Here is a 17,032-nt window from a genome sequence, read left to right as displayed (position 1 = left end):
CGTGTTTTCCTTCCCTAATGTTGTGAAGATTAAAGATTCAAAGTATATTAATTATCAAAATATATATGCAGTATACAACCCTGAATTCAACCTTCCACAGACAGCCACAAAACAAAGAAAGCCATGGAACCTGTTCCAATAAAAACATCAAACCCCAATGCACAGTGAAGAAATCATGCAAATTGTATAGAAGAGCGAGCGAAAAAACACAGAATATAAAATATCAAAGCACACGTCATTGGAACAGTCCAGGAATAGTCATTTCAATCCAATCCAGCGCCATGTCGCTCGTTGACTGCTGCGACACATCCTGTAATCTGTACCTTATTACAGATCACAGTGGAAGTGAATTGTTGATTCACCTAGGATGAGATACAAGGGGAAGTGTTGGTGGGGATACAAGAGTGAATCACACTGAACCAGAGGCAACAGTCCCACTGGGATCTTAGCAGTCTGTGAAACTTACCTATAAGAGCTCTGTTGAATGTGAAGTCTGCTGCAGTGGAAAGTGAAGAACTATTTCCCCTGTTCTGGGTGGGAGGAAATAGGTGAGATTAGAAGCTGGAGAGTTGTACACAATTTGAAAGTCTTATGAGGAAATTGAAAACAAAACTGAAGTTAAAGGAAAAGCATACTTATCTAAAGCACCAGCATTATCCTGAAGGAACCAGGAGAATGAATCAAGTGCAGAAAGCAAACTGCATGGAGGTGTAAAACTATAAGATATATAATGTGATATATATGCCATTTCAGCCATTGAGTCTTCTCTGACATTTGATCATGGCTGATGCATTATCCCTCTCAACCCTATTCTCCTGCCTTTTCCCCACAACTCATCAATAACCTATCAACTTCTGCTTTAAATATAGCCATTGACTTGGCCTCTGCAGCCATCTGTGGCAATGATTCCCATAGATTCAACACCCTCTGGTTAAAGAAATACTTCATCTGTTATGAAAGGTCTTTTTTTTTATTTAGTGAGGCTGTGTACCTCTGGTCCTAGACAGTCCCACTACTGGATGCATCTTCTCCACATCCACTTTATCCAGCGTCATCAGAATTTTATAACTTGTCAATTAGATGACCTCCCACAGATCTGAGCTTTGATAAATACAAACCTAATCACCTCATCTTTTCTCATGTGGAGCCGTTTCCTGCTAGCTGGCTGGAAACAGCACCAATGCATTCAGCAATGTACCATATGCAAGTCAAATCAACTTGTATTGTCATTTTGACCATAACTGCTGGTACAGTGCATAGTAAAAATGAGACAATGTTTTTCACAACCATGTTGTTACATGACACAGTACAAAAAAACTAGACTGAACTATGTAATTAAAAAAAAGAGAAAGCTACACTAGACTACAGACCTACACTGGACTGCATAAAGTGCACAACAACAGTGCAGGCATTACAATAAATAATAAACAGGACAGTAGGGCAAGGTGCCAGTCCAGGCTTCAGGTATTGAGGAGTCTGATAGCTTGGGGAAAGTAACTGTTACATAGTCTGGTCGTAAGAGCCCGAATACTTCGGAGCCTTTTCCCAGACGGCAGGAGGGAGAAGAGATTGTATGAGGGGTGCATGGGGTCCTTCATAATGCTGTTTGCTTTGCGGATGCAGCGTGTAGTGTAAATATCCGTGATGGCAGGAAGAGAGACCCCAATGATCTTCTCAGCTGAAGAAGGAGGGCCTGTTTAAAATTAATTTTACCTTTTTAAGGATGGCCATCAACACTTTGGACTATTTGCCAGTGTTTTTAAGGTAATGACTGACAAGGTAACAATATGCACATCCCTCTGCAACTTACTGTTTCCATTTTCATATTTGATTTTCTTTAGTGATTGTCACCTGGCATCTGTGGCTCCACAGGGTAAAAATGACGAAACCGCCAAAAAACTATGGGATGTCAGTTGCAAGCTTCTTGGAATTCAGTGGGACTGAGTTCTCAAAAGATGGAAATGGAAGGAAGCCAAGAACAAGGTTGATTCTTTCTGACTCTACTTTGAGAGTGAACTTGATTAAGTTGACATGTACCATTTAGCGTAATCTTCAGCAGCCATATCTTTGGCAGTTTGCCAGAACAGTTATTCTGTCAAAATGTAAACTTATGATTAAATTGGGGGATAGCAGGACAGCGCAGCTCGAAGGGCTGTATCTCAATATGAGCTTGTGAAACTATTGACAGTTCATTACTTGCTGCAGTCAGCTATATTCAAGTTATACTTTATCTTAACCATAAAGCAATGCTGTTTATTAAAGGTTTTTATATGCAAGATGAGAAGCATAAGTGTTAAGTAGGTGAAATAAAGTAAATTTAAATATCTTCTGAGGTATGCAGTTTCTTCAAATTATGTGTTGAGTTATTCATGGTGTCAGAATGTCTAATCCAGAAGGCGTGCATTTAAGGTGAGAGGGGATAAGTTCAAAGGAGATGTACAGGGCAAGATTTTTTTTAAAAACAGTGGGTTCCTGGGGTGGTGTTAGAGGCAAACATGATGGGACATTCAAGAGGCTCCTGGACAGGCACATGAATGTGCATGAAATAAAAGGTTATGGTCATTATGTAGGCAGAAGGGATAAATATTGTGGTCACACCACTGAGCAAATGGTCTTTGCTTGTGTTGCATTGTTCCATTTTCTATATAACTCAATAATTGATACATGACAATGGACAGAAGAATAATTCATCTCTGCTTCAGATTAAGAATAGCAGCCCTCAAAACCCTGCAGCCTGCATTCTTGCAGATGAGTGAAATCACTGGCACTTACCCACTTAAGTGATGATCAATTTGGCGACTGTTACACTGAAATCTCAAACAGATTAAAAGCACCAAACTTGCGAGTTTGCTGTTTCTTGGTTCCACATGGAGAATGTGAGACTTCAATAAGTTTTATCACTCGAGTGAATTTATAAATTGCCAGCTAATGTACTGTTTACTCAGGAACACTGGAGATAGAAAGCCTGGAGATTGGATCAATTCACAACATGCTTGGAACTCCATGGTGCTCCGTATCATTTGACAAGGCAGACTTAAAGTCAAATAAAAATACTAAATGTTTGGGTAACATCAGATTTAAAACTTAAATTTAAAATCACTACAATAGCATGATATAAATTAACTCTTCAGAGGAGAGGGGAAAATGTATTTGATGCACTCCAAAGTAAAAATAATGAAATCCTTTGTCCCAGTGTGGTGTTTAGTGGCAAGCATGCATTATTTTGCAGTGTTTCAAGATGGCAATTAATATTGTTCACCTTATATCCATTATCAGTGTTAATAGACGAATCAGTATAGGATTTAAACTTACTACAGTAATTGTCAAAGACAATTAGATAAATACTTGAAAGGGGGAAAAATGCTGTAGTGAATGGGGTGGAAATGGAACCTTGTTGAAAGTACATCACTGATCTAACCCAACTATTTTCTAAAGAAATCTACGACTCTGCAAGATCATTATTTTTCAATTATTATAAGTGTCAAAGAATTAAGTTCTGCACAATAAATAAAAATCTGAGGAAATAAATTACAACCATTTAGACAATTATAAAAGGTGATGTGTAATTCCAAAACAGAAATATTAATACATAAAAGTTGTAAATTTGATTGACAAAGGTTACTGGTGTAGGAAAATTTAATAAAATATACACAAGTTAGATGCTGTTTTAGCTCCAGATTACAAAATATTCTCAAAGGTTTGTCAGGAGTTACTCTTAAAGTGGTCACATCACAGTCTGCTAGTTTAATAGAACGTTAGATAAACAATCGCACCTTATTTGGCATTTAACATTAATTCCCATGGTAAAGCTGAGTGGATTACATGTTAAAAGTGCTTTTTACAGTGCAATTGAAACACAGCTCATACAATCTGAACGTGCAGTTTGTTCCAATATTACGTTATAATAGACATATAAACAAAAAACATCTTCATTTTTCATACTTAGAGCCCTCCTTGGATTAATAGGTTTCATGCTTCGTTTAGAGTTGTCAGTATAAAACGTGTGTAACCTCTGAAGCAAGCATTTTTGTTAGCGATAAGTTTAATATGCAGGTTCTTTAATTGCACAATTGTTTAAGTAAGATCTATGGCACAAAAGCTCTTTTGTTAATTTTAATTGATCTAAAATTGTTAAATCATTTCTTTCTTCTTGTTTGCATCATAGATGATAGCAAATGGGAGACTGCTATGCAAATTTTATTTTTAGATGTGTTATGATAAAGTAGGAAATGAGCAGAGTTAAAATCGTGATTATATAGGTCAAATGTTCTAATATCCAAGTCCAGCTCTACTTTCTAATGACATACCTATGAAATCTGGTACCAAAATGATTGTGTATTTGTAACAGACAGAAAACTTTTAGGTATTAAGCATTAAAGGCTTCAAATAGAGGACGACTCATTTCCTTGGGGAGGAAGTACCAGTTTGTCAAGTTTTTTTTAAAAAACAGCAGTAAAGTCCACCATAGGTGAAGAGCTGAGATAGGTAGCGAATGAGAAGTATACAATTCACTGCCTGCCATTACAACGCCATTCAAAACTTACCAAAATTCAAAAATTATTCTGAAGCAGCAAACTATTTCTTGTAATTTAATTTGTTAATAGACCTGAAAAAATATTTTTCTACCACCATCATTCCAATTGGGTTTTAACGGATGCTCAAATTAATATTAGATATAACCTATATTTCAATAGAATTAGATGTGGAAAGCCTGCACAAATAAACTTTGAATAATGGTGAAACCTACAGGAGTCATCTACTGTATTAACTCACTCAAGCAGTCTTACTATCTAAGCAACATGATTTCTTTCTATTAAATGCATACAAATTGCATTAATTCTAACTTCAAAATCTGTTGCACTTGCATGCTTCTTCTGTGGAATTTGCTTTTTTTTTATTACAATTACAGGCTTGTTTTAGATTTTTTGTGATATGCTTATTTCCCCAGTGGGAATTAGATTGGGAAAGTATAAATACTCCACTGAATAAAGAATCACACTGCACAGCAATAAGGAGTAGTATGCAGTATAATGTAGCTTTTAAAAAAAAAATGGCATTAAAACATTACAGCACTTACAACATTACAGTTGTATGTGTTACATCTTTGAGAGGAATAGCATTTACAAGGTTGTTAAACTAGTAATATATTCTGTGTCATGAATGTGGTGTGATTACTGCTTTGTAATCACACTACATTCAATGTGACGCAACATAAGGTACTAGTTAATGCTAGTCTTTATGAAACCTTCAATATTACTTATATGGTTGTCATTTTACATATTTATATTCCTGCATCATGATGTGAAATATACTATTTGCTTAAAATAGCATACATCAGGGAATGCTAGTCTTGTCAATCATCAGCATAATTCTCTTGCAAAACAGTTCAGTTGTTAGTTTAATATCCATTTTAGAGATCCTAAGAATTTAAAACTCTCAAATAAAAAGCTAACTTGCCCATCTTAGGTAAATATTGTGGGGGGGGGGGTGTTAAAAACGCATTACATTAGCAAAAGAGAGCATACTAGAATGAATTGCAAAAGATTAGAGTACAGTAATTTGGAACTAACAGATATACAGTATTCAGTCATCTCCTTTCCTACTATTTTCATAGATGTTCTCTGTCCAAGACAGGGCAAGCATGACAGTTTTAGTTTGTGGTATTTAGACACAAACTACAGTTTTCCATCATATTTCATCAATGCTTAGTCAAATTGACCAAAAGCATTGCAGTATTCAGAATAAGCAACCTAAAAACTCATCATGAAAATTTGAAGATGCACATTCACAAATATTGCTACTGCTCATGAAGTAATTGCATTCAGTATTGAAGGTCACTTATTAATTCCTTATCATAATATATTAACAATTTAAAGTGACCACTGATAATATTCACAAAATATACTTAATTATTTCTCCAACTCCTGACAACAAAAACCAATATAAATGGAAATATTTGGACACTGCTGCTACTATCAGCCATGCACATTTGTGCAATTTGTTGTGACAACTGATATCTGTGAACCAGATCACTCTGTTATTCTTATCATAATTATGAGTTTGTTTCATGAACATGTCATGCAAATGGCTAATTTCATCCTTTATCCAGTTACATCCAATTATGAGGTACAAATAGTAAAATAAAATACAGTAATAGGAAAACTCAGGTTAGCACTTAAAAATATTTCTTAATTTCAATAAGAATATATGTACATATTTGTAATTAAAATTCTTTTGTTTCTCTATGTACATAGTATTTTAGCTGGTTACTTAAAATACAAAGGAATTATAATTTTTTTTCAATTTCAGAAGTACAATTCAATGAAATTAAAAGCTATACCGCTACACATTTTTTATTCTCAAATTATTTCCAAAAATAGTGTGACTCCAGTTTAAAGTTGAAGACAACATTCTTCACAATGATCTAATGACAGATATTGATGTATTATTTCTTTGCACAGGAGAATCTTCTCTACAATTTGTGCTGAATTAGAAGGCTAGACACATTTACTTCCAGTACCATCAGGCAGTAGTGAGCAGGACACTTTGCCTGCTAGCAAGGCTGATTTTCAGTGTACCCATATTAGACAAAGATAAAATGAGTAGGCTGTGAGGAGCCTACAGTAGAATTCTCTGCTGGCACTCGCCTCACATCATATTGCAAAAGGCTATAGGCACCCACAGAATTGTAAAGAAACAGCAGTAAGAAAAGCAATGTGGATGAAGAGAAATTGATGGAGGGGGAATGGGAAAGAATGTAATTTAATTTGCTCATCACTGGAACAGTCAAGCATGAAAGTGTCAGAAGAACTCACAATCTGCCAACTGATGCCTGCAGCAATATCAATCATTTTTGATACATCAGTGAAATACACAGATAACTTACTCTGAAATTTGTAAATCTTGGTAATTTTTAAGGAATGGAGCAGGCAAGTGATTTCGGTTCATAAAGAAAAACATCTGTTCTGATGGCACAATCTTTTCTCAAAAGTAAATTACAAAGGAAACTGTTCTGGAAGTAATACATGCCAATTCTGCCATGTTTAGGTTTTCTGCTAACATGATCAGATCAAGTAGGTACCACTGGATGAATGAAGACATCCAGAGAGGTTTTCCGACGGTAACCTGCAACCTCCGAAGGAAAACAAAACATGGAAATATGCTTAACATGAGTCCAACTTTCAACCCGAATAATCCCCCCATGAATTAAATCATAGTTCACAATTCAATTGTGTCAAAAGCACACACTGATTTGAATTGTTGCTGACACTGAACCAGCTATTACAGGTTCATTTATTAATCGCCAGCCAATTCCTACTTCAAGGGAGTTAATTTGTAGTTATTTTAAACATATCAGAATCTGAACTGGAATAGATGGGGAGAAGAAACCACATAGTCACATCCAAGTGCAACAGTAGCCTTTTAAATTTTAAGCAAAAAAAAAAAAAAAAAAAAAATTGCATTAAGAAAACGTGACAAAGTAATACTGCTATTTCCATGATTATCCAAATAACTTTGGGACATTACTCCCGTACTTTTCGATGAATCTTATATAATTTCATGGCAAATGTTCCTGAGGTAGCAATTAAGATCTTGCGCAGCTTCACTCTTGTACATTAGTTGTTGTGGGTTTTTTGTGTCACAGTCTTAGGCTGATGCGATTTCAGCCAGTCCCTACAGATCTTCGATATGATTTCCTCCTGTGCTCTTTCAGCAGCCTCCAGCACCTCCTGTACTCTGTACACAGCCAGCACCGGGTCAAGCTTCACAGCAACCAAATAGGCTGAGCGGTATTTATTACATAACAAGAAGGCTTTCATCTGCAAGTAGAATCAGAATTTTAAGTTACAAGATATCCATAGGAATGTGCAGATCAGTATCCTGAATTTCAGACTATGGTCCATATGATCATAGGCACGGCTGCCGATGGCAAAACAAGTGGAAGAGTTTGAACAAAAACCAAAACCTCACACTTAGTGAATAATCCCACAGAGAGTGACGGTGAATTCATAAGCTTTGGGAAAGTGACATAAATAGGGAAAGTTTCAGTGCCGTGAGACTTAAAAATAACAAAGAGAAATTTAAATTAGCACTGTGGGCAAGGGAACCAATGTCATCAAGGATGCAATAGGTCAGCAGGAATTAGCACTGACTAGGTACAAGTGCTATAGATAAGGGTTTGTTGACTCTTAGAGAGGAGAATGAAAAACTGAGCAAGATACCATTTGGTCTTGTACAGTCTTTCTGATGGAGGGGATTTTAAGTCAGAAGTGCAATTTATAGTCAATATAGATACGAACAGTCTGGCTAAAGCAGAAATAATGGCCAGGGAAACAAATTAAATGAATGGTGAAGCCACTGGGAATAGATTTGATCTTCAAGTGGAGAAAACTGCAGTTCATTAGATTGGATACTGGTCAAGCACGGCTGTGTGAGAGAGTGAGAGATATTTATGTATGGATGGAAGATGTATAAGATATACAGATGGAAGATGTTAATTTCATTTATAATGAGTGCATAGATGAAAATTCAACAGGGATTAGGAGATTTGGCCAATCATTTAACGAAGAGGATAAAGGATTAAGGGAACATGTTCCAGAGCATTGGACCTGCATGACTGAACGGTGTGACTGTTGATGGGAGGGCACAAGGCCAGAGAGTTCAGAGGAGAACTGTGATTTGCCTTTGGAGGATGTAAAACAGAAACATAGTAAATTAAAGGCAAAATATGAAAACTGAATTTGAAATGTACAATAGTGTTAATCATTTCACCAGTTAAGTGGAGAAAATCTCAGCTCAAGTTCCCATGCCAGGAACTGGTGTCAGTGAGGGAAAATAAATAAATGCTGGGTATTACCACTTATGACAAAGAATGAACGGAACTGGGGATTCTCGATATATTGCACAACTAACAGGTGGGCCAGTGGGATAACAGAGTGAAGTTGCAGAAACTAAGGCTGTAATTTGTGACCCTTTTGGTTAAAACTGTTGCAATATTGTCATAGGATAGATGGCTGACTGGTTAAAATATTTTTAATTGTATGTGTAAGACAAAGGTGCCTGGAAAAAGGGTTCACGAGGTGGAAGGGGCGGAGATGGGGAGGCAAGAGAATCTCAACAGAGAAAACTATTAAACTTAGAGTTTGTTTCTCATCCTGTAAATTTTGGGGTACTTTATGTACAATTCAAATTTGATACAGTACTATTTTACTATGTATCGTACTTCGGCTATTTGTTGTCCATGATTTGCTCATATTGCACACATACTTAAGCTAAACACTATTTGAAGTTCTGAATACTGCTGCTGTGCCTTAAGAGGTTTGGCTACTGAACCTGTAATTTCCAAGTCTGGACAATTCTGCTGACCTGAGGATTAACCTCCCTTCCAACGTCAAAGTCAGTAGGAGTCTCAAATGTTTGTTTCTTAAGTAAAATGTACTGTCAGCTTATTACTTACCTTGTTATCATCTTTCTTCATTTCATTAATCAGTTTCTCTAGCTCTTTTGACTGAAATTAAAGGTAAGTGTGTTAGTCAATTTGTGGAAATACTACTGATAACTAACCGCCCTAAATCAATAGATTAATTAGGATCAAAACACAAAAATCAGTGGTATTATTTCAACTAAATGTAATTGATGGTAGAATATTCCAAACATGTTTATTTTACATCTCTGTGCTTTCTATGGAATAAACCTAGTCAAAAAATTACCATGAGGGCAACATCTGAATGGTTCGCACAAGTACTGATGTCTAACAATTGATTATTGAAAATAATTGACAAGTGATGTCAAAATGGCCATGGAGTACCTTGTAAACATACTCATGTGAGAGGTATTTGGTCTAAAGATGCCAACATCTAGAACTTCTCCAAAGTAGGAGAATAGAGTAGTTCACTTTCCTGCACATCATTTACAATGAGGCACATAAAGAAGGTGAGGAAAACAAATTCATTACTTTAATAAGTAGCTCATAATTACTCCCACTTCTTATGAGGTTAAAGAGATGAAATTCAACAGCCAAAAGTTATAGCTCAAAACAGCTTTGAGACAATTGGCAGAGGCTGCAGATGCTGGAATTGGGAGCAACAAACAACCTGGAGGAACTCAGCAGTTCGAGCATCACCCATGGACACTTAGGTTCAAAATATTTCCATCGATCCTGAAATGCAGACAATCCTTCTTCCAACTCATTGGTGCACAACCTGCTGAGTTCTCCCAATGAGTTGCTTCCTGTTCAAAACACTTGACCTAACTACAAACAATTTTTAAATGCAACTCCACGTTGGAAGATGTGTGTGATTTGACACCTTTCAAACACAACCACCGTTTGGTAGTTACATTTATGTTGTTCTCACCTGTGAAAGCTGCTCATCACCACCTTCAATAAATCGGATGAGAAGATTATCAGTCTCATCTCCACTAGCTACTCCCGACTCACTAACACATTTCAGCAGCTGTCTGACTTGGGAAATCTTTTGCTGTTGCAGAAGATGTTTGGCAGCTTTATCATACACAGCAGCTGCATCCAACTGAAAATCCTAGGTTGGAGATAAAATAAATGGGCATTAAGGAATTTAAACAAACGGAACAAGTAAACCTTTTGTGTCATAGAGATAGAAAAAGATTGACAACCGGAACTATCAGAAGATTTTAATATATATATATAAACTGTTATTATTGCCCATGTTAGTTTAGTTTACTTTGTTTTTTTTAATATATATTTTTTTCTTGCATTTTTAAAAATTTTTTTTCTTCTTTTGATGATTATTTTTGTTTTTTTTCATATATAATTAATATAGGTTATATTGATTAATGTACTATTTTTTGCTGATATTTTAATAAGATATTGTTATTCTATTACTAATTTAACTAAGCCTAATGTACCCATAACCTATTCAATTTCACAGTATGTTTTTTTTTTATATATGAAATTCAATAAAAAGATTGAAAAAGAAAAGAAAGAAGATTTTGAAGAACTGTAATGGGAGTAAATGACATTGGGAAATAAATTACGTAGAGACATCACTTTGAAAATGTCAACACAAGAGCAAGGGAAAGGGTTATTATAAATTCTTTTTTCACAGATGGTGGAAAATGCAATGTTTCCAAGAGTGGGTGGCTGAGTTAGAGATCATAATGAAAAGAATACACTTTGGAAAGAAAACAGGATAATGATGGTGGTTCTCTACTGTAGTTTTGAGTCAAGCTAGACACTGTGGCTTAAATTCCATAGCCTATCATATTTCACAATTTCCTCCATAGTTGATACTCATATGCCCAACTTAATTTACTTTATCTTCCTACACTTCTTAACAATCCGGGCGCACACTTGTTCACACCCAGAACTTAGTGGCACCTGGCTCTGAATACTTGGTTTGCAAATGCCCAGTTCAGTAAATAGGATACAGCCACTAAAGTAATGTCCCCATGTCTTTCTAGTACAATCTACTTCTTAATCTTGGAACTGTAATTGTTTACAGAAAATTCACTTTAATTATATCCGGAACATTTTGTTTATTTACCCCCTCTTTATTCATAACATTGGTGGATTTGGTGATCCTTGTGGACTGGCCCCAATTTAAATTTCCTTTTGCTCTTAAGAATGTCGACCTCTATTGAAGGCTCTAATAATTATTATTTTGAATAATAATCCTCACTGCACCTGGCAGTTGTACAATCTTCGTAGCACCACCTCTGGGCAATCAGGCAGCGCGACCCTATCAAGATTATCTTACATTTCTCTTTATTGGGAGTTTCTCTTTATTATCAGTTCTACCTTGATTGTCCTTTCCACCTACTTCAAAAGGGCGACAATTTCACCAGTGTCCAAGAAGAGCAAGGTGAGCTGCCTCAATGACCATCACCCAGTTGCACTCACATCCATTGTGATGAAGTACTATGAGGGGTTGGCCATGGCCAGAATCAACTCCTGCAAGGACCTGGACCCATTGCAATTTGCCTAGTGCCACAATAGGTTTATGCCAGATGCTGGCTGTCCACTCAGCCTTCCATCAACTGAACAGCAGTAAGATTTATATCAAGCTCACCATTCAACATCATCATATCCTCAGTACTAATCAACAAGCTCCAAAACCTGAGCCCCTCTACCTCCCTCTGCAACTGGACTCTTGGCTTCCTTGTCGGGAGACCACAATCAGTGTGGATTGGAAATAACATGTCCTCAACACTGGCACACCTCAAGGATCTGTGCTTAGCCTACTGCTCTGCTTTCTCTGCACCCACAACTGTGTGGTACAGCACAGCTTAAAACACCATCTATAAGTTTGCTGATGTTACAACTATTATTCATAGAATTTCAGATGGTATCGAGGAGGCATACAGGTGCAAGATAGATCTACTGGTTGAGTGGTAGCATAACAGCAGCGTTGTACTCAACGTAAGTAAGACCATAGAACTGATTGTGGACTTTATGAAGGGGAAGCCGAGGGAATACAGACCAGTCCTCATCAAGGGATCAGCAGTGGAAAAAGTGAGCAGTTTCAATTTCCTGAGTCTCAACATCTCTCTATCCTGAGCCCAACATAGTGATGCAATTACAAAAGGAGGCACAACAGCGGCTATATTTCATTAGGAGATTGTGGAGACCTGGTACGTCACAAAGACATGCAAATTTCTACAGGTGTACCACGGAGAGCATTCTAACTGGCTCACCGCCACCTGATGCAGAGGGGCTGCTGCACAGGATCGGAAAAAGCTGCTGAGAGCTGCAAACCCAATCAGCTCCATCATGGGAACTGGCTTCCAGGACATCTTCAAAAGGTGATGCTTCAAAAAGGCGGCATCGTCATTAAGCAGATCTATCACCCAAAACACGCCCTCTTCTCATTACTACCATCAAGGGAGTGGTACAAGAGCCTGAAAAAACAAACTCAACATTTCAGGAATAGCTTCTTCCCCACCACCAGCAGATTTCTGAATGGACAACGAACCCATGCAAACTACTTATACTTATTTAATTTAATGCTTTAATATATTTATTATTGTATTTGTAGCTTTTATTATGTACTGCTATCCAAAACAACATATTTCACAACTTAGGCCAGTGATAGTAAATCTGATTCTGATTCCCTACATGTGCCTTTTCACTCTGTTAATTTGATCTTTTATTTCCTTTTTTTGCTTTGCTATAATTTTTTTGTTTCCTTTTATTAAGATCCCTTCTTCAATTTTCAAATTTGTTTATATCTCCTGGTTCAACCACCAGACCAAGATATCCTCCTGCATTTTTAGGCGTCAATAAATTTAAGGATGTGCCTTTCCACAGATGACACTATCCCAGTCTTGGTTACATAAACTTCAAGGCACATAAACAAGCATTTGGCCAACAGTCTGCATCTCCATCTTGTCTCTAATCCATTCTCGAATGTTTTTTCAGCCTCCTTTTAAACGTTATCTATGCTATACATTCCAATCACTGTAGGAGTTCTGCTTTATCACCACTCTTTAGAAGAGGGATTCCCAACCTTTCCTATGCCATGAAGTTTTACTCTTAACCGAGGGGTCCGTGGACCCCAGATTGGGGACAACTGTTTAAGTTTCTTCCGAAACTCTCACTGGATTTTTTGATGACAATTAATTATCAACTATTAATACAATTAATTTCTATGCTCTTCCCTACAAGTGAAACACTCTCTGTATCCACTCTATTAAAAAGCTTATACCATTTTAATCAGGTCACACCCCCTCCCAACCTAATCATGCACTCACAATTCCAAATGTTCTCTGAAATTCCTCAGATCTTCTTTCTTCTACAAACGTTTGTATATCTTTTATTATAATTTTATTCCACTGGAAATAAATCTTGTTTAGTTTGCTTATTTTGTGGGCTTAATAATCTATGACATAGTTTACACTAATAGTGATATTGATAATCTAAGATTTATTTCCCTTACATTCCACCTAGACTTGTGCATTGTGAGCAATAAGTGATCTTTCTGTTCTTCTCATTTCATTTTTCTGTACTGAACTTCATTTGCCAATTGTTTATTCAATTCTAAAAGTTATTAACAGCTTCTTTGTAACTTGTTAATGATCTACAACCGGTCATCAAACCCTCCCCCACAACCCCAACCCAACGTTCTGTATCACCGAGTCCCTTGCCTTCCAGCAGAATCCAGTAATGCAGTCTCAGTGAAGGGTTACTCCCTTCAGACCATGGCAGCAAAACTCTGTCCTGCCCTCATCTGACACCCACACACAAATACACTTTAGCAGAGACAACATAAGCGGGTTCAGGATTGTATTTCTTCTTTCCACCGCACAGCACAGGGTTAATTACTGGTACTGCAGTATCAGCAGAGACTTTAAGAACGTAGAGTGTTCGGTCAGGTGATCAGAGGAGCTATAAATTTATGTTAAAGAATGTTTTCATTACCTGAATAACTCGGAAAGAAATTCCAAAACCTTCCTCGATATTTTTGCCTCCAAGCAGAACCTGGAACAAGGACAGCAATGACATTATTGGCAACTTCATACAAAAACGCTTCCTGGGTATTGGTTTTTTCATGAATGTTTTTATGAATAATTAGACAACAGGGTGACCGGTTGGGGCACCCTTTGAGAGAAAGGTAGTGCAGTCTGATGTGACCAGAATGAACATTAAATTTTCTTGAATGCTATTGGTATTGCTTTGCTTTGGAAATTGAAGAAGAAAAACCAATTTATTGAAGAAGAAAGATGCGCAGGAAGGGAAATATACTTCCTCCTCGTTTAACAAAGGACACTTCTGATGGCAACATTTCTGGTTGATCTGCCACCCTTATGCCTCTCGTTGTCATCCTGGAGACATGCAGTCCTTCATGCGCCATCTCTTCATCCCTTCTGCTGTTTGTTCTTTGTCTCCGATCTTGGAGACGAGCATCTCTCTCAGCTCCATTGTCTCTTCCTCTCTCCGCCTCCTGTGCCTGTTGTTGTCATTCTGGAGACGTGCATGCCTCTCATCCTCTGTACCTTCTTCTCTCATCTTTTTTGTCCTGACTCTTTGATCCTGGAGTCAAGCGGTCCTGACCTCATCCGATTCTTGTTCTCTCCCTCTCCTTGCCGCTTCTCGACAACATTTGCTGTCATCTCTTGATCATAATGTCCCCTTCTCTTTCCACGTGGCATAATTAGGCTGACTATATTTTTTTTACCCTAATGCTGGATAGAAGATACGAAGCAGTTATACAAAAGGAAGCTGATTACTCTTGATGATGTGGTTGGTATTCTCCTAAATGGACGTGCTGTCCTTTGACTTCAGCAAAGGGTTTTATGGGTGTTTGGAAGTACGTCATTACAGGTTATGGGATGTTACGTCATGCTTAAATTTAGAGAAGATCCGACGTTCAGTTTTTGAATCTAGTCAAGACTTTTATACATTGTGGGGACCATTTTTGAGTTATTTTCAAAACCTTTGATTGGTTGTAAAAGTACAGATGGTGGCTAATAATATATTTTATTATATAAGGGTTTTTTTCCCTTTTTACTTGCTTTTCCTAATAGCTGTGACTTTGGTAGTGGGTTTAGATTTTTTTTCTGTATAACTATTATTATATTTCAATATTACGATTTAATTTAATTTTTATGAATACAGGGTATTGTGATTTTAACTGTATTTTTAATACAATGTATTTGGTACTTTTTTGACTTATAATATCTTCTTGTACTCAGTATTCCTTTATGCAGAAATTAATAAAAATATTGAAAGAGAAGTACATCATTACAGTAAGATTTATTTATCTCTTATTGATGGGTCTCAGTTAGATCTGTCCCAATCCTGCACATGCTGATGGTGATATGTGACTGTTTGAAATAGAGCTGCCCTGCCCTTTTGCTCCGGTTGGTGTCGCTGCGGAGGCTGGCCGTGCACATGCGTTGTGGTGTCGCGTCCCGATTTCCATGATGGCAGATCAGCTCTCGGGTGAAAGCGGGGCAGTTGATTTTAGCGAATGAACAATTTTATACGAACATATAACCCTGAACTTTGCCTGCATTCTGTAAGTTAGCGCATTTTAAGTTGATTTAGCCAAAAATAGTGCCGCTGTAACGCACTGTTTACGCTAACTGGAGGTCACAAACCGAGAGACAGAGGTTGAGAGTTTAGTAGTACATACATGTTGAAAATTACATTACAGGACACACCTTGCATGCAACGTCTATCTTCATTTTGTTATTGCCAAAGAGATTGGCAGGAGGTCCACTGATCCTTGAACTCCCTGAGATCTCACATCGATGTAAAAACTTTGTTACTTCAATCTGTAGTTCAATTGTATTAATGTACCTGATAATAAATATGCAAACAGATTTTTCACATAATCAATTGAAATGACAAAACGAATTTCTGAGTTATCATTGGTACATTTCTGTTAATGTCCTTTCCATGTGGTCCATCGAGCTTTGTATAACAGCTCTCTCTTACAGCAGTGCATCAAAACAGCCAAACTACTGAACTTCATGCTTAAACAAGATGGAAATAGTTCTTTTTAAATCAAAGCCCCAATTAAAAATATTCAACAAAATAGTGAGGAAGCAAGCATGCAGGAAAAACCCTAAATGACTCCTTTGGTGATGTACTCTCACACACGTTAGCTATAGGGATCTATCAGTTTCCTTTAATTGTGGTTCTCAGGTGAGTCTCTGACAGATATGCTGAAAAGCAATCATTATTGCAATGCTTGCAATCCCATACAATTAGATGGGGAATTCAACAAATATAAGTAACTGAAACAAATGTTCCCTTTTCCTCAGCTGTTAACTTTTGGTAAGGTGTTAATCTGTAAACTTCTGTGAAGTTGTGGAAGTCAGAAATTTTTTCTGTACTTCTCAATGCCTCAGTAAAGCAGCCAGCATAATCGAAGACCCCACTCACCCTGGACATTCTCTCTTCTCCCCCTTTCTATTAGGGAGAAGGTACAAAAGCATGTAAATAAGAGGAGGTATCACCGACAACTTGCTGATACCTCCTCTTATTTACCCCTTGATCGTGACCCCACTAAGGAGCACCAGGCCATTGTCTTTCACACCATCACCAACC

General features: G+C 37.2%; 2 protein-coding genes across 5 annotated transcripts in view; one reads left to right on the top strand and one right to left on the bottom strand.

Moving 5' to 3' along the window:
• rdh12 (retinol dehydrogenase 12) overlaps window positions 1-3,457 on the top strand; it is a 62,509-nt gene extending 59,052 nt beyond the window's left edge. For both annotated transcript variants that reach the window (XM_059955474.1, XM_059955473.1), the window contains one exon: window positions 1,842-3,457. In XM_059955474.1, the coding sequence (XP_059811457.1) occupies window positions 1,842-2,044 (203 nt within the window). In that variant the 3' untranslated portion in view covers window positions 2,045-3,457. The remainder of the gene's footprint in view (window positions 1-1,841) is intronic.
• Window positions 3,458-5,013: 1,556 nt separating this feature from the next.
• zfyve26 (zinc finger, FYVE domain containing 26) overlaps window positions 5,014-17,032 on the bottom strand; it is a 114,862-nt gene continuing 102,843 nt past the window's right edge. For all 3 annotated transcript variants that reach the window (XM_059955460.1, XM_059955459.1, XM_059955461.1), the window contains 5 exons: window positions 16,141-16,279; window positions 14,396-14,455; window positions 10,356-10,538; window positions 9,458-9,508; window positions 5,014-7,820 (listed from right to left, as the gene is read on the bottom strand). In XM_059955460.1, coding sequence (XP_059811443.1) covers window positions 7,617-7,820; window positions 9,458-9,508; window positions 10,356-10,538; window positions 14,396-14,455; window positions 16,141-16,279 — 637 coding nt within the window. In that variant the 3' untranslated portion in view covers window positions 5,014-7,616. The remainder of the gene's footprint in view (window positions 7,821-9,457; window positions 9,509-10,355; window positions 10,539-14,395; window positions 14,456-16,140; window positions 16,280-17,032) is intronic.

Source organism: Hypanus sabinus, chromosome 2 (genome assembly GCF_030144855.1).
Source record: "Hypanus sabinus isolate sHypSab1 chromosome 2, sHypSab1.hap1, whole genome shotgun sequence".
Classification (NCBI taxonomy): domain Eukaryota; kingdom Metazoa; phylum Chordata; class Chondrichthyes; order Myliobatiformes; family Dasyatidae; genus Hypanus; species Hypanus sabinus.
Note: the sequence above shows the minus strand (reverse complement) of the source record. Positions and strands in the feature narration are given on the sequence as shown.